At 43.7% G+C, this 22,833-nt stretch overlaps 1 protein-coding gene across 2 annotated transcripts in view; it reads right to left on the minus strand.

The window, feature by feature from the left end:
- Positions 1–13,362, minus strand: part of LOC127002053 (uncharacterized) — a 93,551-nt gene extending 80,189 nt beyond the window's left edge. For both annotated transcript variants that reach the window (XM_050867418.1, XM_050867419.1), the window contains exon 1: positions 12,926–13,362. In XM_050867418.1, the coding sequence (XP_050723375.1) occupies positions 12,926–13,153 (228 nt within the window). In that variant the 5' untranslated portion in view covers positions 13,154–13,362. The remainder of the gene's footprint in view (positions 1–12,925) is intronic.
- Positions 13,363–22,833: the final 9,471 nt, after the last annotated feature.

The raw sequence follows: 22,833 nt of genomic DNA on the forward strand, positions 1-22,833 counted from the left end.
TGGTGGAGTATAAAGGGAGAGGAAAAACAGGTGGAGTGAAGATAAAGTGGTCTAGTTATGGCCGTGAGGAAAAAATTAAGGGATGAAGGAAATTAGATAGCGATAGTAAGGGTACGTGGTGATGACGTTATGTAAAAAAAATAATAATAATAATAAGGAGAGAAAAGACTTGAGTTAAAATAGATTGAGGGTTTTCATTTTAAGCCCAAGTCGTGTACGGAAGAGTTTACTATGGATGAGAGAAGAGGAAAGACAGATGGATTTGAGATAGATTGAGGGTTTTCATTTTAAGCCCAAGTCGTGTACGGAAGAGTTTACTATGGATGAGAGAAGAGGAAAGACAGATGGATTTGAGATAGATTGAGGGTTTTCATTTTAAGCCCAAGTCGTGTAAGGAAGAATTTACAATGGATGAGAGAAGAGGAAAGACAGATGGATTTGAGATAGACTGAGGTAATTCATTTTAAGCCCTAGTTGTGTAAGGAAGAATTTACAATGGAAGAGAGAGAATGGAAAGACAGATGGATTTGAGATAGATTGAGGGTTTTCATTTTAAGCCCTAGTCGTGTAAGGAAGAATTTACTATGGATGAGAGAGAATGGAAAGACAGATGGATTTGGGATAGATTGAGGGTTTTCATTTTAAGCCCTAGTTGTGTGAGGAAGAATTTACAATGGATGAGAGAGAATGGAAAGACAGATGGATTTGAGATAGATTGAGGGTTTTCATTTTAAGCCCTAGTCGTGTAAGGAAGAATTTACAATGGATGAGAGAGAATGGAAAGACAGATGGATTTGAGAATTGAGATAGATTGAGGTAATACACTTTCAACACACTTTTCACACTTAACACCCTATTCACATTTTCACACTCTACTTTTCACACGATTTTCACCTCCCCCCCAACATACTTTAATCTACACTCCTACCAACACCCTCAACACCCCTCACCCTCTCCCCCATACTCTACACGCACCCACCCACCTCACCCAACCTACCCCCCCCCACCCCATCCTCCCGGAATGTCAAGGTTGTGTAAGGGAAGAAAACATAATGGAAGGGAAGAAATTAGTCAGTGATGGTGAGGGTTTTGTGACCGTGTGGATGTGTGTCAAGGGAGAGGAAAGACATGGAGTTTAAGATTGACAAGGGAGAGGAAAGACATGGAGTTTAAGATTGACAAGGGAGAGGAAAGACATGGAGTTTAAGATTGACAAGGGAGAGCAAAGACATGGAGTTTAAGATTGACAAGGGAGAGGAAAGACATGGAGTTTAAGATTGACAAGGGAGAGCAAAGACATGGAGTTTAAGATTGACAAGGGAGAGGAAAGACATGGAGTTTAAAATAGCTTGAGGTTCTTTTGAGGTTCTTAGTTTGGTATTACAGAACACTTTCGCTTCTCACATAATCTATTTCTAAAGGTCAAAGAAGGGGTCAATCGGGTTCTAATGAGTGCTTCTACAGGTTCATGGTACAGAGGAAGGGTCACATTACCATCAGGGTCATAGAACTACTCCTGGAAATGCCCACAACTCCTACGAAAGCCTTGTCAAATAGGTGTTCTTGGACGATGAAATGTCTTATAATGCGACCAATAAATTTTTAACTGTAGGTGTGTAGGGATAAGAATAAAGGATTGGAAGAATATAGCCGGTGATAGTGAAGATACAATGACGGTGTGTTTGTATATAAGGGGAGAGAAAAGACTAAAGGAGTTGAAATAGACTGGGGTTTATTTCTACCTATGGCTGTACAAGGAAGAATTGGCTATGGATGAAGGGAGAGGAATGATAGATGGAGATAAGATAGACAAAGAATGAAAGAAATTAGTCCATGGATGATGGGAGAGGAATGATAGATGGAGATAAGATAGACTGAGAATGAAAGAAATTAGTCCTGGTGAAAATATAGTGATTGTGTTGTGAATAAGGGGAGAGAAAAGACTAAAAGAGTTAAAATAGACTCAAGGAAGAATTGGCTATGGATGAAGGGAGAGGAATGATAGATGGAGATAAGATAGACAAAGAATGAAAGAAATTAGTCCTGGTGAAAATATAGTGACTGTGTTGTGTATAAAGGGAGAGAAAAGACTAAAAGAGTTAAAATAGACTGGGGTTCATTTCTAGCGATGGTTGTACAAGGAAGAAATGGCTATGGATGATGGGAGAGGAATGATAGATGGAGATAAGATAGACTGAGAATGAAAGAAATTAGTCCTAGTGAAAATATAGTCACTGTGTTGTATATAAGGGGAGAGAAAAGACTAAAGGAGTTGAAATAGACTGGGGTGCATTTCTAGCGATGGTTGTACAAGGAAGAAATGGCTATGGATGATAGGAGAGGAATGATAGATGGAGATAAGATAGACTGAGAATAAAAGAAATTGATGATTGTGAAAATATAGTGACGATGCAAATCTAATATGAAATACACGGAGTTGACTTAGCTTCGTGTTCTTTATTTCTAGTTATGATTGTGTAAGAAAAATAAATGGATTTAAGATATTGAACCGACATCTGATAATTCCCGTAAAACTCAATATTCTTATCTTTAATTCAAATCACTGCGTTGTTTTCGTTTTCTGCTTAATCACGCGTCCTTATCAACTATCCTTCCTTGTTCATCATCTCTCCTTTACTTCTCTTCCTTATTAATAGATGAATCATTCTCTTCTAAAACATACGATGAGTTCCTCCATTCTATACAAAACCCTTCCGTCTTTATCAACCATACTTCATTTTTTTTCCATCTCTCCTTTACTATTTTCCTTTCTTAAACAGTGAATCATTATCTCCAAAACAGACGATCAGTTCTTTCATTGTCTACAAAACCCTTTCTACTTTATCAACTATCCTTCCTTTTTTGCTATCTTTCCCTTATACTAATCTTTCTTATAAAACAGTAATTCTTTCTCCCCTAAGACATATGGTCAGTTCCTCTCTTCTCTTCGAAATCCTCTAATCTTTATCAACAGTCATTTCTCTTTCACTAACTTTCCCGTGCTAATCTTTCTTATAAAACAGTAATTCTTTCTCCCCTAAAACATATGGTCAGTTCCTCTCTTCTCTTCGAAATCCTCTAATCTTTATCAACAGTCATTTCTCTTTCACTAACTTTCCCGTGCTAATCTTTCTTATAAAACAGTAAACAACTTTCTCCATCTCTCTCTACATAAAGGAGGGGAGCTAAACGCCATGTTCACTCCTGTTAGACTGCACAATATAATCAACTCTCTATTATTCCACTAACTTTTCTTTGCTAATCTTATCAATGCTAATCTCTCTCTCTCTCTCTCTCTCTCTCTCTCTCTCTCTCTCTCTCTCTCTCTCTCTCTCTCTCTCTCTCTCTCTCTCCTACAACGCAAAACCACCTTCTTCCCTTTTTCTTCTGCAGTCACCACCTCTTTTCTATCTCTCTTTTTCCCTCCCTTCTTTACCAAGCCCGCGTGACCCTGAGGATGAATCTCAAGAAGTACCTCTGTTTACCCTCCGCTGGTAAAGGGAGGAAGGCTGGGTACACGTGGAAGGACAGGGAGAAGAAGGGTGCTGCGGAGGCTGGTGGAAGGGGCGGGAGAGAAGGGAGAGAGGGAAGGTGAAGTTGTGGCCGAAATTCTCAAGACGATTTTTAGCTCCCACGGCAAATATTTCCAAAGGGCACAAAGGATGGAGACGCAGAGGAGGTAACAGAAGAAAGGAATAGACAAAGAAGAAAAGGCAAAGACAAGGAAGAACTGAAGAAAAGGAGATGAAATGAGAAGGATGAAGTGAGATAGGTAAGCATGAAGGCAACAAGAAAACATTAAGAAAAAGAATGAAAGGAAGGAAGGGAGACAAAGAGTAGGCAAAGACAAGGAAGAACTGAAGAAAAGGAGATGAAATGAGAGGAGAAGGATGAAATGAGACAGGTAAGCATGAAGGCAACAACGAAACATTAAGAAAAACTATGAGAGGAAGGAAGGACCGAGGCTCGAATTATTAAAATGTATCGGCGCCCGCTACCTGGTCGTTATTAGGTCGTGAAGTCAGTGTGGTCGGGGCTTTATCGAATGTGTGTTTAAGCCCCGAACTGGGAATGGTGGGAATAACCTTGTGAAGAGGAAGAAGAGGAGGAGAATACCAACAGACGAGACGTGGGTTAATATAGAAAGGGATGCTGCAGAGAGAGGTGATATGGACGAGAGAAGAGGAAATAAGAGGTGCTATCGGTTCGTGAGGAGAGGAAGAGGAGGAAGAGGAAAATACTTAAAGACAAGAGGCGTGGATTAATATAGAAAGGGATGCTGCATAGATTAGTGAAAGGGAAGAGAGAAGAGGGAATAAGAGGTGCTATCGGTGTGTGAGGAGAGGAAGAGGAGGAGAATACTAAGAGTCGTATTATAAGACAGTTCGCAGCCTAAGAACACCAATTTGACAAGGCTTTCGTAGGAGTTGTGGGCATTTAAAGGGGTAGTTTAATGACCCTGGTGGTAGTGTGACCCTTCTTCTGTACCATCAACCTAAAAAAACACTCATTAGAACCCAACTGACTCAATCTTAGACCCTTAGAAATAGCTGATGTGAGAAGCGAGTGTCTTATATTACAGACCTAAAAGACAAGACGCGTGGATTAATATAGAAAGGGATGCTGCATAGATTAGTGAAAGGGAGGAGAGGAGAGGGAACAAGAGGTCGTATAGGTTTGTGAGGAGAAGGAAAAATGAGGAAATACTAAAAGACGAGACGTGGATTAATATAGAAAGAGATACTGCATAGATAGTGAAAGGGAAGAGAGAAGAGGGAACATGCAAGAGCTGGTATAGGTTTGCAAGGAGAGGAAGAGCATAACACCTAATGGAACAGATGGAGTCAATTGGGAGATGAAAGGTGGAGAGAGAGGATGTGAGTGAGGCTTGAAGAGGCAGGCGGATAGTGGAAGATAATATATGAGTGTGGATGGCCGGGTAGGAGGGTGGGAGAAAGGGAGACAGAGGGAGAGGGAGAGGGTGAATGGGTGTTGGCAGGTTATAGGTGGGTGGAAAATAGAGGGAGATAATTCATAGGTAGGGAGGGGAGGGAGAGGATGGGAGAGGGTGGGAGAGTATAGCATTGGTGGACAAACGGTGGATGGAAAGGAGTAGATGGAAGGGAGGAAATAAAGATGGAAGGGAGAGAGAAGGAAAGAAGGGAGGTAAGCAGATGAAAAGAGGAGGTGAAAGGGAGTAAGGGAGAACAGATATGTGGGAGAAGGGAGGAGTGGGGTGAAGGAATAAGGGGAAAGGGTGGAAGGGAGGAAATAAAGATGGAAGGGAGAAGGGAGAGAAAAGGAATGAGGGAGAGGAAGCGAGCGATATGATAGTCAGAAGGGAGAGAAAAAAGAACGAAAAAAAGGAAGAAGAGACATAACGAAGGGTGCAATATGGAGGAGAAAAAAAAAGGAAGAGAAAAGGAATAATAAAGAGGCCAAGAGGAAGGGAGCTGGATGGAGGTAAATAAGAGAGAGAAAATGAGTGAGGGAGCGGCGGGGTATGTCAGAGGAAGGGAGGGAGGGAGGAAGGGAGGTCATTACAATACCCACAGTAAGGTTTCGAAAGGTTTGCCCGTATGACCTCGAGTTGTGGCCGCTCCTGTGAACCTCCCGCCCACCACCACCACCACCATCCGGCCAATCCACCAACCAGGATTACTTATATCACCTCTACCACCACCACGCCAACAACCAGCCTAACCTAACCTAACCTAACCTAACCTAACCTAACCTAGCCTAGCCTAACCTAACCTAACCTAACCTAGCCTAACCTAACCTAACCTAACCAACCGAACCGAACCGAACCTCATCTTGACTATGCGGTTCAGTTCTGGTCACCTTACTATAGAATGGATATCAAAATGTTAGAATCGGTGCAGAGGAGGATGACTAAGATGATTCAGGGGTTGAGAAACTTGCCATACGAGGAAAGACTCAAACAGTTAAACTTGCATTCTCTAGAAAGGCGAAGGGTGCGTGGAGACATGATCGAGGTTTATAAATGGATGAAGGGCTTTAATAAGGGAGACATTTATAAGGTTTTGTTGGTAAGAGAGCCGGGTAGGACACGAAGTAATGGGTTTAAACTGGATAAATTCAGATTCAACAAGGACATTGGCAAAAATTGGTTTACTAACAGGGTGGTGGATGAGTGGAATAGGCTTAGCAGTCATGTGGTGAGTGCCAATACAATTGTCACATTCAAAAATAGATTAGATAAATTCATGGACAGCGATATTAGGTGGGGTTAGATACACGGGAGCTTAGGGTCAAAGGAGCTGCCTCGTACAAGCCTACCGGTCTCTTGTAGACTCATGCGTTCTTATGTTCTTATGTTCTAACCTAACCTAACCTAACCTAACCTAACCTAACCTAACCTAACCTAACCTAACCTAACCTAACCTAACCTAACCTCCATGCCAACAACCCTTTCCCATCACCAACACTACAACTATCATCACCACCACCACCACCACCTTCCACCACCACTCTGCCAACATATTCACCACCATCACCACTACTACTATCATCACCATCACCACGACCATCAACACTATCGCCACCCACCACCCAGCAAGCCAACACGTCACCCCCCCCCCCTTACCCCTTCCCCACCACCACCACCACCACGACTGACGAGTATTGTTACGTTCAAGGCGGATTACGCCACCTCACTTTGTTCGTTCTTATTTGGTATTCCATCATCATCCATTCATTAAAAGGCCTTTCCCAATGTACTCCGCCTCTCTCATGATCCGATGTTAGTTTACTTTGATGTTTTTCCCTCAACTAGAACAAAAAATATCGTCCAATGAGGGCCAATGTTCTAATTAGCACCATGAAAGGCAGGCAACACATCCCAGGAAGAACATGTATCAGTTGCAAAGGTAAAGCGACCCTTCTTCACTCGTTCTATTCATACACTACTGACTGAAAACAACGATACACTATGAGACTTAAATGCCGCATCTCAAACTCTCCCTAACTTACGATATGTCAACTATTACCAACTCAAAAAACAACGGCAGCTTCAAACAGTATATTTCGCCTTCATTAATTCCACACACACACACACACAGTCACTTTTTTCATATCCTGGCATACCCGCGCCATGCAATTACGAACAAACAAAATTTCTATGATTGACGTGGCCATTAACCCGTAAAAGTGATGCATGGAACGCTAATGGGGAACGGCGCCTGACTGACCGATAGTGCTGGAACTGACCGCAAGGGAATGGCCGAGAAAGGGTGAGCTTGGAATAGACGTGTAGGTATGTTTCCTTATACAGTTAAAAGCAAATAAACAAGAGGCAGAGGGCGTTCGAGTGTGTGTGTGTGTGTGTTGGGGGCATATACAATAGTTATTTTTTTCTTTTCAAATCTAAGTAATTATTCGTCTCTTAAACACAACGAAGACACACAAGGATACATGCAGTTAATTAAGGCAGAGAAGAGACGTGCATGTGTGTGTGTGTGTGTGTGTGTGTGTGTGTGTGTAATGAAGAATGCATTAGAGGGAGAGATCGATTGAAATTCTAAAAACAACTCAGGCCACGCCCATGAGAGAGAGAGAGAGAGAGAGAGAGAGATAGAGAGAGATAGAGAGAGAAAAAAAAAACATTAGATAAACAAGGAAAATATGTCCGCAACGGATGTGTGTGTGTCTCTCTCTCTCTCTCTCTCTCTCTCTCTCGGCGATGAAAAATGCAGTAGTGGAAAAGATTGATCTAACGATTCCTAATACTAAAATCCTACACACACACACACACACACACACACACACACACACTGCCAGGCTTCACGGTCTGACAGGGCGGCGGTTCGAGCCCGCTCAGGCCGGATTCTTTCAGTTGACTAGGAGTGGTTACTGTCCCCCCCCTTGAGCAAGGGGGATGGGGTGTGTGGTGTGTGACGTCCTGACAGTACCCAGAGATCGACAATAATGAGCACTTGCTCTGTCGGGAGGGTACCTGATGGCGAAAGTGAGTCCTACTGGTGATCAGGCCGTGGTGAAAACACACACACACACACACACACACACACACAGAGACTGCGAAGGGAAGGGGAGGGAGATAATGGAGGAGACTGATGAGATCATGGACGAGATGGGCGAAGGGAGAGAAATGAGCGTTGTGCACTATGAAGGAATATAGATGAGGAAGAAAATGAAGCGAGAGGGAATGAATGAAAGGGAGGAAGAAGGGAGGAAGAGATATAACAGAGAGAATGAGACATAGTAGGGAGATGAATTAAAGGAAAAAGGGGTCAAGGAAGGAAAAGTGTAAGGAAGCTAGGGGTGAGAGGTGAAGGGGGAAAGAGAGAGTAGAAAGGGAGGGAGGGAGGGAGGGAGGGAGGAAGGAAGGAAGGAAGGAAGGAAGGAAGGAAGGAAGGGAGGGTGGGAGGGAGGGAGAAGGGAGGGCAAAGGAGGAAAAAAAATGGCTAAATAAAACACGCACGACTGTATAACGAGAGAGAGAGAGAGAGAGAGAGAGAGAGAGAGAGAGAGAGAGAGAGAGAGAGAGAGAGAGAGAGAGATCGCATTTCAGTTTGCATAATAAAGTATCTTGCATTGCCTACCATGCATCTAATTCTCTTTACAGCTACTTGGGCTGACACTAACCAGAACCACGATAAAGAAACAAGAACTGCTATTATACTGCTACTACTACTACTACTACTACTACTACTACTACTACTACTACTACTACTACTACTACTACTACTACTACTACTACTACTACTACTACTACTACTACTGCTACTACTATTACTACTACTACTACTACTACTACTACTACTACTACTACTACTACTACTACTACTACTACTACTACTACTACTACTACTACTACTACTACTACTACTACTACTACTACTACTACTACTACTACTACTACTACTACTACTACTGACATTACCACTTCTACCACTAAGATCAATACTATCATTAAAATTTATACCATTACTACTATTACTACCACCACTACTACCACTACTACTACTACTACTACTACTACTACTACTACTACTACTACTACTACTACTACTACTACTACTACTACTACTACTGCTACTACTACTACTGACATTACCACTTCTACCACTAAGATCAATACTATCATTAAAATTTCTACCACTACCACTACTACCAACACTATTAGTGCTTCTAACACCACCACTGCTACTACTATTACTACTACTACTACTACTACTACTACTAAAGTTACGTGCACACAACACAATAAATAAATACCTGTACTATCCCAAAACACGTAACCTACACACACACACACACACACACACACACACACACACACACACACACATGGGGAGATGAGCCAAAAATAAAGGAAAATAATAAATAAAATAACAGGTGAAGAAGAGAAGCTACTAGTCGACTCATCCTATTTGTCTGTCTAAACTAAAGAATTCCGATCGACAACCTGGTATTGAGAACGAAAACAAACAAACAAACAAACATCAGTACGGCGAGAATAGCACAAGGGCGGAGGCAAACAAAGATGGTGATGATAGTGGTGATGATGGTGGTGGTGGTGGAGGTGGTGGTGAGGGGGGGGGTAGGGGGAGGAAGGGAGGGGGGGGTATCGACACTATCTCCATGGAAACGGGTGGACGCTGGTTACACGCAAAGAAGGGGAAAGGAAGGGGAAGGGAAGGGAAGGGAAGGGAAGGGAAGGGAGAGTAGGGAAAGGGAGGGAAGGAGAGAGTGAAGGAAAGGGCAGAAATAAAGGAAAGATATAAAGGAATAAAGAAGGGGAGGTGAGGGGAAGGGCAAGGGGAGGAAAGGGGAGGGAGATAGGAGAGGGTAGAAGGGAAAGGTAGGAAGGGGAGAAGGGAAGGGGATTGAAAGGTTGAAAGGAAAAGGGAAGGGAAAGGAAAGTGAGGAGATGAAGGGTAAGAAGGGGAGGGAGAGAAAAGAGAGTAAAAGGGAAAGGTAGGAAGGGGAGAAGGAAGGGAAGGGGATTGAAAGGTTGAAAGGAAGAAAGAGGGAAGGGAAAGGAAAGGTAGGAAGATGAAGGGTAAGAAGGGAAGGGAGAGGAGAGAGGCTAGAAGGGAAAGGGAGAAAGAGGAATAGAGGGAAGGGAAGATGAAGGGAATTACTAAAAGAGGGAAAAAGGGCGAAGGAATAGAAAGAGGAAAGGAGATAAAGAAAGGGAAAAGAAGAAGAGAGGGAAAGGATGAATAGAAGAGTCAGAGGTAAGGAAAAGGGAGAGAAGAAAAGAGGGGGAGAGAAATGAGAGAGAGGGAGAAGAGAGAAAGGAAGCGAAAAAAATAGAAAGAAAAGAAAAGAAGGAAGAAGGAAAGAGAAAGGAAATGGAGAGAAGGAGAAAAAGAATAGGAAAAAAAAGGAAAAAAAAGAGGGGGATAGAAACGAAAAGGGGTAAGGAAGGGAACGTAGGGGAAGAGAAAGGAACGTTAGAGAATGAAAAGAACGAAAGGAAAAAGAGAGAGGGAGAGGAGAGAAAGGAAACGAAATAAAGAGAAAGAAAGGAAAGGAGAATGAAAGGGAGAAGGAATGGAAAGGACAGGAATAGGAAAAGAATGGAAGGGAAGGGCGAATGAAGGTTGAAGGGAAGGGGTGGAAGGCTTTTGTCAGACTAAACTTTATGGCACTCCTCCTCCTCCTCCTCCTCCTCCTCCTCCATATTATCTCATCTTCTCCCTCATGAACTTACAATATCCGTTTTCTCTCTCATGAGGAATAAAAAAGGAGGAAGGAAGGAAGGAAGGAAAGAAGGAAAGAAGGAAGGAAAGAAAGCCGGGAGGAATGTAAGAATGAACGGATGGATGGATGGATGGAAGAACGGATTGGATGAATGATTAGAGGAAGGAAGGAAGGAAGAAAGAGGGAGAGAATGTTCCTCCTTCACCTCCTTCAATCTTATCTAACTCACTTGTCTGCTCTCTCTCTCTCTCTCAAGCTTAACATCCTTTCACTTCAATCTGTCTTCCTTCACCTTTCACTTACTATTAATTCTTCCTCCTCCTCTTCCTCTTCCTCCTCCTCCTCGTCCTCCTCTTCCTCTTCCTCCTCCTCTCTAACCTTTCTTCTCCCTCCCACGCGAACCCCTCAGGTACGATAACCACCTCCTCTTCTTCCTCCTCCTCCTCTCCCTCCTCTTCTTCCTCCTCCTCCTCTCCCTCCTCTTCTTCCTCCTCCTCTCTTCACCCCCACGCATTTTCCAGTTTGTTCTTCCTCCTCCTCCTCCTCCTACATCCGTGTATATATCAGTTCTTCCTCAATTATCTCCTCTTCCTCTTCTTCCTCCTCCTCCTCCTCCACCCATTCCTGCCTACCTATTCCTCAGTCACGACTATTCTTCCTCCTCCTCCTGCTCCTCCACCTCTCTCTCTCTCTCTCTCTCTCTCTCTCTCTCTCTCTCTCGCCCATGCAGACATTCCACACACCAGTTTTTGTCTCTATTTCAAGCTTCACGCAAATTGTTATCCTTACGCTTTGGGGGTTCATGGTCGGCTGGGGTCCGTACGTAATTCTTTAAGGTAAGGCATATATAAGTTAGTGACGTATAGAAAGAGTATAGTGTAGTAACAGTAGTGACAGTGATGAGGGTAGTGGTAGTTGTTGTAGTAGGAGGAAGAGGAGGAAGAGGAGGAGGAAAGACATAAGAATAGGAAGCACAAATGGGGAAACGTGTAACAAGAAGAAGAAAAAGAAGAAAAAAGAAAAAAGAGAAGAAGAGGAAGTAGCGGTAATAGAAGTAGTTGCAGTAGTAGTAGTTGTAGTAGTAATAGTAGTAGAAGTAATAGTGGTAGTAGCAGTAGTAGTAGTTGTAGTAGTAGTAGTAGTAGTAGTAGTAGTAGTAGTAGTAGTAGTAACAGGAGGAAGAGGAGGTGGAGGAGGAGGAGAGGAGGGGGAAGAAGAGTGTAGACAGCGCACAAAGTAAAGCCAGAAAAAGTTTAAATACTACGTCACAAAAAGTCTGTAACCTTAACCAGCCTGAGACACAAGGAAAGGTAAATATAAAGAACAGAGAGAATAAACGCGAAGATAAATAATAAAAACACGGATATATAAGGTCAGGCCAACACACACACACACACACACACACACACACACACACAATGCTTTCATCACTAAGGCTTGACAGGAAAAAATGTGCAGATGCTTGAGAGAGAGAGAGAGAGAGAGAGAGAGAGAGAGAGAGAGAGAGAGAGAGAGAGAGAGAGAGACTTATCTACATCGTTACTCTTGGCTCCTGATAACATGAACTAGGAGGTAGCCGGGTAGCGTATACTAATGTACTGTTGTTGTTGTTGTTATTGTTATTGTTGTTGTTGTTTTTACCAAGAGTTAAGATGAAAAAAAAATCATTCATTTATCGTTGCTTCTCTTGCATCACATTACACGAGGAGGAGGAGGAGGAGGAGGAGGAGGAGGAGAAGGACGAAGAGAGTAAAGAGGGGGTCGAGGACAAGACAGATAATGAGAAAGAGCAGGAAAATGTGGAGAGTATTATGGTGGAGGAGGAGGAGGAGGAGGAGGAGGAGTTTCCCGTATGAAGAGGTAAGAAAAAATAGAAGAGGATGAGCATGAACAAAAAAAATACAACCATGAACAAGAAAAAAAAAACAAGAGCACGAAGAGGAGGAGGCGGAGGAGGAGGAGGAGGAGGAGGAGGAGGAGGGAGGAAGGGGGATCTATAATAAAATATAAAAAAACGACCACAAACAAGGAGAAAAAAAAACATATCACAAGGAGGAGGAGGAAGAGGAGGAGGAAGAGGAAAACAAACAAACAGGTGGCAGAATTCACAGGTAAATACAAACTCATTAACCTGACCTTAAAACACACACACACACACACACACACACACACACACACACACACACACACACACACAACAACAACACAGCACAACACAGCAGAAAACCCTCACCTGTCTCTGCAATTGGTACTGAAGGAACCCATTCGAATCCAAGTCCACATCACCGAATTCTATACCTCGCGAAACTCTATTGGACCGTAACTTCAGCTCCTTTAAAAACTTCCGGTGTTGGTTCAGAAAGTCATCGTTTTTTCCAGACTTATAGAGGTACAGGGCGAAGAGACTGGCTAAGACGAGCAGGTACAGATTACGGAATGCCCCACGCCTAAGGATTTTCATATTTCCAGTACACTAAGGGGGGGGGGGGGGGCCAGGTTAGGTGATAGCGTGCAGGAAGGGTTAGGAGAGGGGGAGGTTGGAGAGAAGTAAGCGAATACCCTTCTCTCACGCCGTTGCGCGGTTGACTGAGGCCGTCTGGCTGAGCCGCTGAGATGGCTCTGGTGACTGGTCAGGCCCCCGTCTGGGCTCGGCTAGCCGCCGCTAGCGAGTGGCGACTATTGGGTGTGTGTGGACGTGGTAGAGGCGATAAGGTTTTGTGTGTGTGTGTGTGTGTGTGTGTGTGTGTGTCATGAGCCTATCTGAAGTTGAGGTGATTCTCTCTCTCTCTCTCTCTCTCTCTCTCTCTCTCTCTCTCTCTCTCTCTCTCTCTCTCTCTCTCTCTCTCTCTCTCTCTCTCTCTCTCTCTCTCTCTCTCTGATACTCTTTCTCTCTCTCTCCAATTCATCATACTGCTCCACACATAAATTAAGGGGATTAAGCAATACTGCAAATGCGTATAATTCCTAACTTCAACAACTGTTTTAATTTGTTAACCTACGCCAACTGTTTCATAGTTCAGCTCATCCAGAATCCTTGTTGGCGTGTCCTTGTGCTATATGATTTTCCCGTCGTCCAACCAACTTCAGTGGTTGTTCATGGTGGAAAGCCCATATTGAGTACATATTAGAATTCAATAGCGTGCTGTTGATATTGCGTGCTGTGTCTGGTTTAATGCACGAAATCTTGACATAACAGGTTCGGTGTGAGAGCACATAGCATGATTTTCTATGAAGTCAAGTAAAGATGTTGTGACCACCCTCAGCTGTGCCCTTTCCAATTCCACAAACCAAGAACAAGTGATAATTTCTTCTCTTGAGTAGCTGGGGATACGAACAACAACACACAGTTTCTTTTTTTGTGGTGATGTGTGTGCATCAATTCAATTATCAATGAGTATCATTATCACCGATATCTGCATATAGTCTTCAGCATAGAGGGTCCCAGTGTTTTTTGTTTATGCTGTGCACTTTAATTCTATCATAGTGAGATTTTTATTTGAAATTTTTTTTTCAGTTCAGCCAGGTGATCAAATAGTGTTAACGCTTGAATGGCATATCGGTTCTGTATTCATATCAGTTCATTTTTTTTTTCATTGTTATTTTGATTTTTCTTTCTCATTTGAAATTGAAATAATGTTCTGTTGTTTGAAAATGGGGCTTTTTTTTTTCTGTGCTTTGTTGATTGATGACTGACTCACTGTGATGCTGTGGCTCTAATTGTTGCAGAACTTGCAGAACTTGCACGCTGCAACAGAGGCATCACCAGGCACTCTCTTCATTCTCATTCTTCCATCTTTTCTTGTATTTCCTTTCTTTTTCTACCGACACTTGTTAATTATTTTCCCACTGCCAAGTTTCACTGTTGTTGACTGTGTTGTGACTGGTTGGTTGTGACCATGGTTGTGATACTGTGAGGCTGCTGGCTTCGATCACATCATGTAGTGTTAACGAGTCGTGCGTCATAAATGTGTGGTGACAATCGTGCCCTCATGATCATCTGATAACATCCCCCCCCCCCCAGGAGGAGAGAAAGGTCAGGTCACATGGCCAGGCGCGTCAGGTATCGTCACCTGACACCAACAACACTGGCGTGGCGCTGTGCCTGAGCTTATGAAAAAACGATATAAAATAATTTAAAAAATAAAAAGCCCAAAAAAAAAACAATATAACAATAAAAACAATAAAATAACAAAAAAAATAACCATTTTCCCCCAATTCCCAATTCCAATAGCCCAATGGCAAATTGGGCCGCGGACCTGGCAACCCTGGGTGATAGGAGAGAAGAGGATGAGAGCAGGGGTTTAGATCAACTGACAATGCATTTTACTTTACTTTACGAAGCCTTTTATTTATCTTATTTATTTCACGAACCCCCTCCAGAGAACGATCGTAGACTTTAACAGGGATCATTATTAGCTGGTACTGGATGAGTCTAGTTGAATAAAGGTTTCTATCTCTTTATCTGTCATTGTGTTGGTGGTAGTGGAAGAGAAACAGAGGAAGACCGGAAACAGGGGGGTGAGAGGAGGAAGTTGTGTATTATGTACATAACCTAACAAAACCCCGAACAGCTACCATATGTCTATACGCAGAAAAATCATCTATTCTTCCTTACTATATGAAACTTTCTATATTACATAATGAGTTCCTCCTTAGTTAATTTATGCCATAATTTGCCGCCTATCATGTGTTTGAAAATTCTCTAAACTTAACCTAACCTAACAAAACCCCGAATAGTTACCATACGTCTACCTATACGCAGAAAAAGCATCTATTCTTCCTTACTATATGAGACTTTCTATATTACATAATGAGTTCCTCCATAGTTAATTTATGCCATAATTTGCCGCCTATCATGTGTTTGAAAATTCTCTGAACTTAACCTAACCTAACAAAACCCCGAACAGTTACCATACGTCTTTACTCAGAAAAATCATATTCTTCCTTACTGTATGAAACTTTCTGTATTACATAATGAGTTCCTCCTTAGTTAATTTATGCCACAATTTGCCACCTATCATGTGTTTGAAAATTCCCTAAACCTAACCTAACCTAACAAAACAAAACCCCGAACATTAGAGGAGGCGGACCTACAAGTGATTCAATGCGATATCGGTCACAAAACACCTCCATCCGAAACTGACCTGTTTACTTTTCCAGGAGCAGCGATTAGCGGGCTTTTTTGTTTTTCTTTGCTTATTGCCCTAAGCTGTTTCCTTTACCGTAATACACAACCTGCGGCTCTCCTTTTGCCCTTCGAACTCAACAATCTTGCATCCGTCAGTTACTCGTTGGTCTGATGATATGGCCGAAGTAGCCGACAAGTTATGCCTAATTGAATCAAAGGCCCACATTCTCAAACATTTCAGTGCTAACGTACCTACATTTGATAAGGCTTTCGTAGAGGTTCCATGGGTAGTTTTATGAGCCTAGAGATAGTTTAACAAGGCTTCTGCACCATGAATGTGAAAAAAGACTCGTGCGAACCCGCCAAACTTCCTTTTGTGGTCTTTGGAAATATTTGGTGGTAATAAAAGAGAGAGAGAGAGAGAGAGAGAGAGAGAGAGAGAGAGAGAGAGAGAGAGAGAGAGAGGCGTAGTTATGACAGCATTCATATTTAGAGGACGGGAGTAACCTTCAGTATCAGGGATCACTGAGTTAAATAATCCTATAAAAAGTTAGGAAAGGCCTATGTTTATCGAAGTGGTAGTGGCGATGGTGGTGGTGGTGGTGGTGGTGATGGTGGTGGTAGTATAAGGGATAATGGAGTTGCCAATGATCGTGGTGTTAATGGGGGGTGGTTATGGTAGTGTAAGGGTTTATCGTAGTGGTGGTAACGGTGGTGGTGTAAGGGAGCGAGTCATTATCGTGGTGGTGGTAATAGGAGTGGCAATGGTAAAGGATAAGGGAGTGGACATTTTTGAAGTAGTGGTCATGACAAGAGAAAGAGATGAGTCGATAGTTTGTAAAGGTAGTGGTAGGTGAGAGATAAAAGTCGCTATAAGTTATCGTAATGGTAGTAATGGTAGTAGTGTTGGTGGAGGCGATAGTAGTGGTAGTGTGAAAGGTAGACGTCGCTAGTTATCGTAATGGTAGTAATAGTAGTAGTGTTGGTGGAGGTAGTAGTTGTAGTAGTCGCTAGTTATCGTAATGGTAGTTATAGTAGTAGTGTTGGTGGAGGTAGTAGTAGTAGTAGTCGCTAGTTATCGTAATGGTAGTTATAGTAGTAGTGTTAGTGGTGGTAGTAGTGGGTGAGAGATAACCGTCGCTAATGGTAGTAATATTAGTAGCTGTGTTAGTGATGGTGGTAGAAGTGGAAGTTTGAGAGTTAATCGTCCCTAGTTATCGTAATGGAAGTAATGGTAGTAGTGTTAGTGGTGTTGGTAGTAGTGGTAGTAGGATCAGCGGCAAGGGTCAGTCGCCAAAGCAGGTTCATTATCATTTTATCATTCACAACACGAGCGTAAAACAACCTTCAGTAAGAGATAGCACCGGCTGATGTATGTATGACTCGGCTAAATTAAAAAGAAGCAGCTATTCATGTATCTATAAGCCCCAGTAACAGATAGTACCGAGTGATGTATGTATGACTCGGCTAAATTAAAAAGAAGCAGCTATTCATGTATCTATAAGCCCCAGTAACAGATAGTACCGACTGATGTATGTATGACTCGGCTAAATTAAAAAGAAGCAGCTATTCATGTAACTATAAGCCCCAGTAACAGATAGTACCGGCTGATGTATGTATGACTCGGCTAAATTAAAAAGAAGCAGCTATTCATGTATCTATAAGCCCCAGTAACAGATAGTACCGGCTGATGTATGTATGACTCAGCTAAATTAAAAAGAAGCAGCTATTCATGTATCTATGGGCCAGTCTTACAGTCCAGTCCAGCACGTTTGTAAGCTCCCCAACCAAACACAAAACACGACGAAAATTCCTTGTATAGTGTTTTTTTCACATTTGTTACTTTTTTTTATGCCCTTGAACTGACTCCTCTGCTGTAAAGAAGAAAAAAAAACACTATACAAGGCATTTTCGTCGTGTTTTGTGTTTGGTTGGGGAGCTTACAAACGTGCTGGACTGGACTGTAAGACTGGTCCTATAAGCCCCAGTAACAGATAGTACCAACTGATGTATGACTCGGCTAAATGAAAATAAAAAAAGATGCTGTTTATGTATCCGTCATGGCCAACCCTTCTTTTTTTTTCTTTTTTTACAACAAAGGAGACAGCTCAAGGGCACACAAAAAGGGAAACTAATTAAAAAAAAAAAAAGCCCGCTACTCGCTGCTCCTAAAAAGATTCCAAAGAGGTGGCCGAAAGAGGGGTCAATTTCGGGAGGTGTCCTGATACCCTCCTCATTCAGAGCGCGAGTATAATCAAAGCCTTCCTCAGTAACAGATATGACAGTGGTGTATCATTTGATTCTGGACACTCATTTCTGTTTTCTTTGTAGGAGTAGTAATTATCGGGCTTTTTTGTTTATTTATTTTGGCCCTTGAGTTGTTTCCTTTTCTGTAAAAAATAATTAAATAAAAAAATGCAATCTATCTATCAATCATTCATGGTGAGTTTATGCTACTTCACTATTTTTAAGCTCCTGAGAACATATAGTATCCAGTAACATATATTATTGAGTTCTGTATGAGCGAGTTGAATAAAGGTATCTATCTATCTATCTATCATTTGTCCTCGCCAACCATAGCTTCTTCACAACTCTAACCCTCCATCAGAACACGAAAATATAAACACCAGTATCATTTAGTCATTTACCACCGAGTTTTGTATGAGCGAGTTGAATAAAAGTATCAATCTATCTATCTATCTATTTATCTATCTATCTATCTATATGTCCTCGCCAACCATAGCTTCTTCACTACTCTAACCCTCCATCAGAACACGAAAATATAAACTCCAGTAACATTTAGTCATTTACCACCGAGTTTTGTATGAGTAAGTTGAATAAAAGTATCAATCTATCTATCTATTATTTGTCCTCGCCAACCATAGCTTCTTCACAACTCTAAACCTCTATCAGAACACGAAAATATAAACACCAGTAACATTTAGTCATTTACCACCGAATTTTGTATGAGCGAGTTGAATAAAAGTATCAATCTATCTATCTATCTATCTATATGTCCTCGCCAACCAAAGCTTCTTCACTACTCTATTACCTTCATAAGAACACGAAAATATAAACTCCAGTAACATTTAGTCATTTACCACCGAGTTTTGTATGAGCGAGTTGAATAAAGGTATCTATCTATCTATCTATCATTTGTCCTCGCCAACCATAGCTTCTTCACTACTCTATTACCTTCATAAGAACACGAAAATATAAGCTCCAGTAACATTTAGTCATTTACCATCGAGTTTTGTATGAGCGAGTTGAATAAAAAGCTGCTACCTATATATCTGCATGGCGTTGTCGATACCTGCGCAGAGTGACATATAGATCCGGATCTTCAAGTCCATTGTGCTCCCTGTCTTACTTTACGGCTGTGAGACATGGACACTAAATGTGACTTGGAGAGTCTACGCAGAATCGTATGGAGTATGCATCTCACGTGTGGGGGCTCCACTCACACAGCTCTTCTGGACAGCATCAGCTCTGCTTCTCTTACTGACAGCCTTCTACCTCTTAAATTCCGCCGCCATGTTGCTTCTCTTTCTATCTTCTATCTATATTTTCATGCTGACTGCTCTTCTGAACTTGCTAACTGCATGCCTCCCCCCCTCCCGCGGCCCCGCTGCACACGACTTTCTACTCATGCTCATCCCTATACTGTCCAAAACACTTATGCAAGAGTTAACCAGCATCTCCATTCTTTCATCCCCTTCACTGGTAAACTCTGGAACAGTCTTCCTTCGTCTGTATTTCCTCCTGCCTGTGACTTGACCTCTTTCAAGAAGAGTGTATCAAGACACCTCTCCACCCGAAATTGACCTCTCTTTTGGCTACTCTTTACTGTTTACTTTTGTGGGAGCAGCGAGTAGCGGGCTTTTTTTGTGTGTGTGTGTGCTTTTTGTTGTCCTTGAGCCAAATCCTTTGATGTAAAAAAAAAAAAAAAAAAAAAAAAAAAACGGCGACGATACGAACCAGTTATTAAATGAAAAACTGCAATCTATCATGTCCTTCCCGACTAAACCTTCATCAATCTTATATCCTTCAGTAAGATGATCTGAGAAAAACTTTATCTATATATTCACGATTGCCAACGCTTCTTCTTTTCCAGGGCACTATACTAAAGCTTCCTCATTCTTATATCCCTTAGAAAGATACAGTGAAGCACGAACCAGTTAGATACAAAAACTATCTAACTATCCTATCTATTCATGATCACTAACGCTTGGACCATATTCTTCATCATTTCGGCGCCCAAGATCACCTACTTGACAAGGCTTTCGTGGGAGTTTTGGGCAAGTTTTGGGCACTCTACTCTATTTAGGAGCAGTAAGAAGCGGGCTTTTTTTTTCATTATTTTCTTTTATTTTTACGCCCTTGCACACCGTCTCCTCTGCTGTAAAAAAATAAATAAATAAATAAAATATAAAATAAAGGGGTAGTTAAAATGCCCCGGTGGCAGGTTGTAAGCGCGGCGACCAGCGCTTGTTGAGTGAGTGCCAAGGATGACTTAAACCGCTGCGTCGAACTCACGTCACGTTTATTGTCCAGTGGTCAAACCTGCAAGCCGATATCATGAAACATTACAATGTGAGGTACACTACACCTTATCTCTACATTTTCCGGGATGGGGCAAATCCCTACAGTCCGACATATGAGTATGAATGTAAACCTTATCCTTATATTCCGTGGCAGGACAACCCGTACCACTCGTCGTTAACATGCATGTACTTGTACACTTGTGGGAGGCAGAATAACCTTAGACGTTAAGGAAACGTATTACAATATTGTGGAATCAGGAGATACTTAGACGCTAGACGATAACAGAGAAAGAGATACCTACACAATGCGGGGTTAGTCAGATTACTCCTTCCAGTTCCATCAACGCCGTGTTAACGGTATGAACGCCAGCCTGCTACTACCTTGTCCTCCGTTCAGCCCGCTATCGGGATGACGGTTCCCTGTTGACACTCAAGCCTCGAGTAATGGCCTACGCCTCCACCACATTAACCCCGTAACCCCACGTTACCCTACATTAACCCTAGGAGGCATTACCCTTTGACCCTAGTAGGTCCAATATATGGGCGAAGACGGTCCTGATAAGCGCGTCGACGCGTAAACATACACCACTGACCTTTAACCCTTCCGCGGCACCGCGTATGTTTACGCGTCGACGCGCTTATCAGGACCGTCTTCGCCCATATATTGGACCTACTAGGGTCAAAGGGTAATGCCTCCTAGGGTTAATGTAGGGTAACGTGGGGTTACGGGGTTAATGTGGTGGAGGCGTCGGACTGTAGGGATTTGCCCCATCCCGGAAAATGTAGAGATAAGGTGTAGTGTACCTCACATTGTAATGTTTCATGATATCGGCTTGCAGGTTTGACCACTGGACAATAAACGTGACGTGAGTTCGACGCAGCGGTTTCAGTCATCCTTGGCACTCACTCAACAAGCGCTGGTCACCGCGCTTACACTGAGCATGTGTCCAACGGCGGCGGAAAGTGTCGCCCAAGGAACGCTCTTCCCGGGGTAAGTGGAAACCAGCCCCGACACGCAGAAGATGGTCAGGAGTAAGCGCCGCAGGCTCAGAAGCATCACCCGGGGAGGCTGTAAGGGGGCGGCTATTGAAAGTAGCCTCGACCTCACAAAACAACGTGTGCAGCCGGTCGTCGTCAAGACGATGGGTGCCAATGATGGAGGACAGGATCTTGCGGACAGAACGGATATGTCGTTCCCACACGCCGCCCATGTGCGAGGCGGTAGGCGGCAGGAAGACCCACTCGATGGCCCTCCGATGTAAGGTTTCCTCCACCTTGGCGTCGTCCCGCCAGCCCCGGGCCGAGGCGTGGAGATCCTTGGCAGCCCGCTGGAAGTTGGTCCCCATGTCGGAGAAGAGTTTCGCAGGGGGCCGCGCCGGGCGATGAAGCGCATGAGGGCGTTGAGGAAAGCGGCAGCATCGAGGGAATCCAGGACCTCTAAATGCGCCGCACGGGAGTTGAGGCAGGTGAAGACGCAGCCGAAACGCTTCACCGATCGCCGCATACAAGTGACACCGAACGGGCCGAAACAGTCGACCCCGGTGTGAGTGAAGGGTGGGTTGCCAGCAGCGATCCGTTCCACCGGCAACTCGCCCTGGCGTTGCACCAGCGGCCTGCTGTTCACCCGGCGACAAACGAAACAGTTACGCAGGAGCCGGTCGATCAAGGGGCGGCCCGCGACCACCCAGTACTGGCCACGTAAGCATGCCAGGGTATGTTCTCTCCCGGAGTGCCGCGCCAAGAAGATGTGGACGTCCCGGACAATCAGGGCCGTCACATGGTGAGTCTTAGGGAGGAGAATAGGGGCATCGTGGGAGTAGGTATCCGAGGCGTCCAAACGCCGACCCCCCACGCGAAGAGGGCCCTGGGTGTCGAGAGATGGTTCCAACCTATAGAGTGTATTCCTCTTGGTGAGTCTGCCACGTCGGAGAGCCGCGATGTCGTTCTGGAAGTGGGCCCTTTGCACATATTTGAGGATGGCCGTCCGGGCCGGCTGGAGCTCGGTCACTGCAAGGCGGGAGCCCGAGCAGCTGGGGCGACCCTCCTTGATCCAGACAGCAAACCGGCGGAGCCAGGCTACAGCCCGTTGTAAGGCGTACCAGGACGAATAACGGGACAGAAGCTGGTCAATCGTAGTTGGCGCCTGCGCCTCCATTGTGAGGGTGGTAACGTCCCGCTTCACCTCCGGGTCATTGTCGAGGTCTACCGCGGGCTCACCAGGAAGTAGAGGCCAGGAGTCCAAGGGCAAGCGTAGGAAAGCGGGGCCATGTCTTCAGCGTCCACCCGTTAACAGCACTTGCGCAGGCAGTCCTCGCGTGGCGTCATCAGCCGGGTTTTCTTCGGATCTCACGTGACGCCATTGTGGAGGGGAAGACAGGCGGTGTATAGTCCCGAGGCGGTTCGCCATAAAGGTGTGGAAACGCCGAGAGGGGCTGGCAATGTATTGGAGGACAATCATACTGTCCGTCC

The sequence above is a fragment of the Eriocheir sinensis genome, chromosome 22, assembly GCF_024679095.1.
Source record: "Eriocheir sinensis breed Jianghai 21 chromosome 22, ASM2467909v1, whole genome shotgun sequence".
NCBI classification, from domain to species: domain Eukaryota; kingdom Metazoa; phylum Arthropoda; class Malacostraca; order Decapoda; family Varunidae; genus Eriocheir; species Eriocheir sinensis.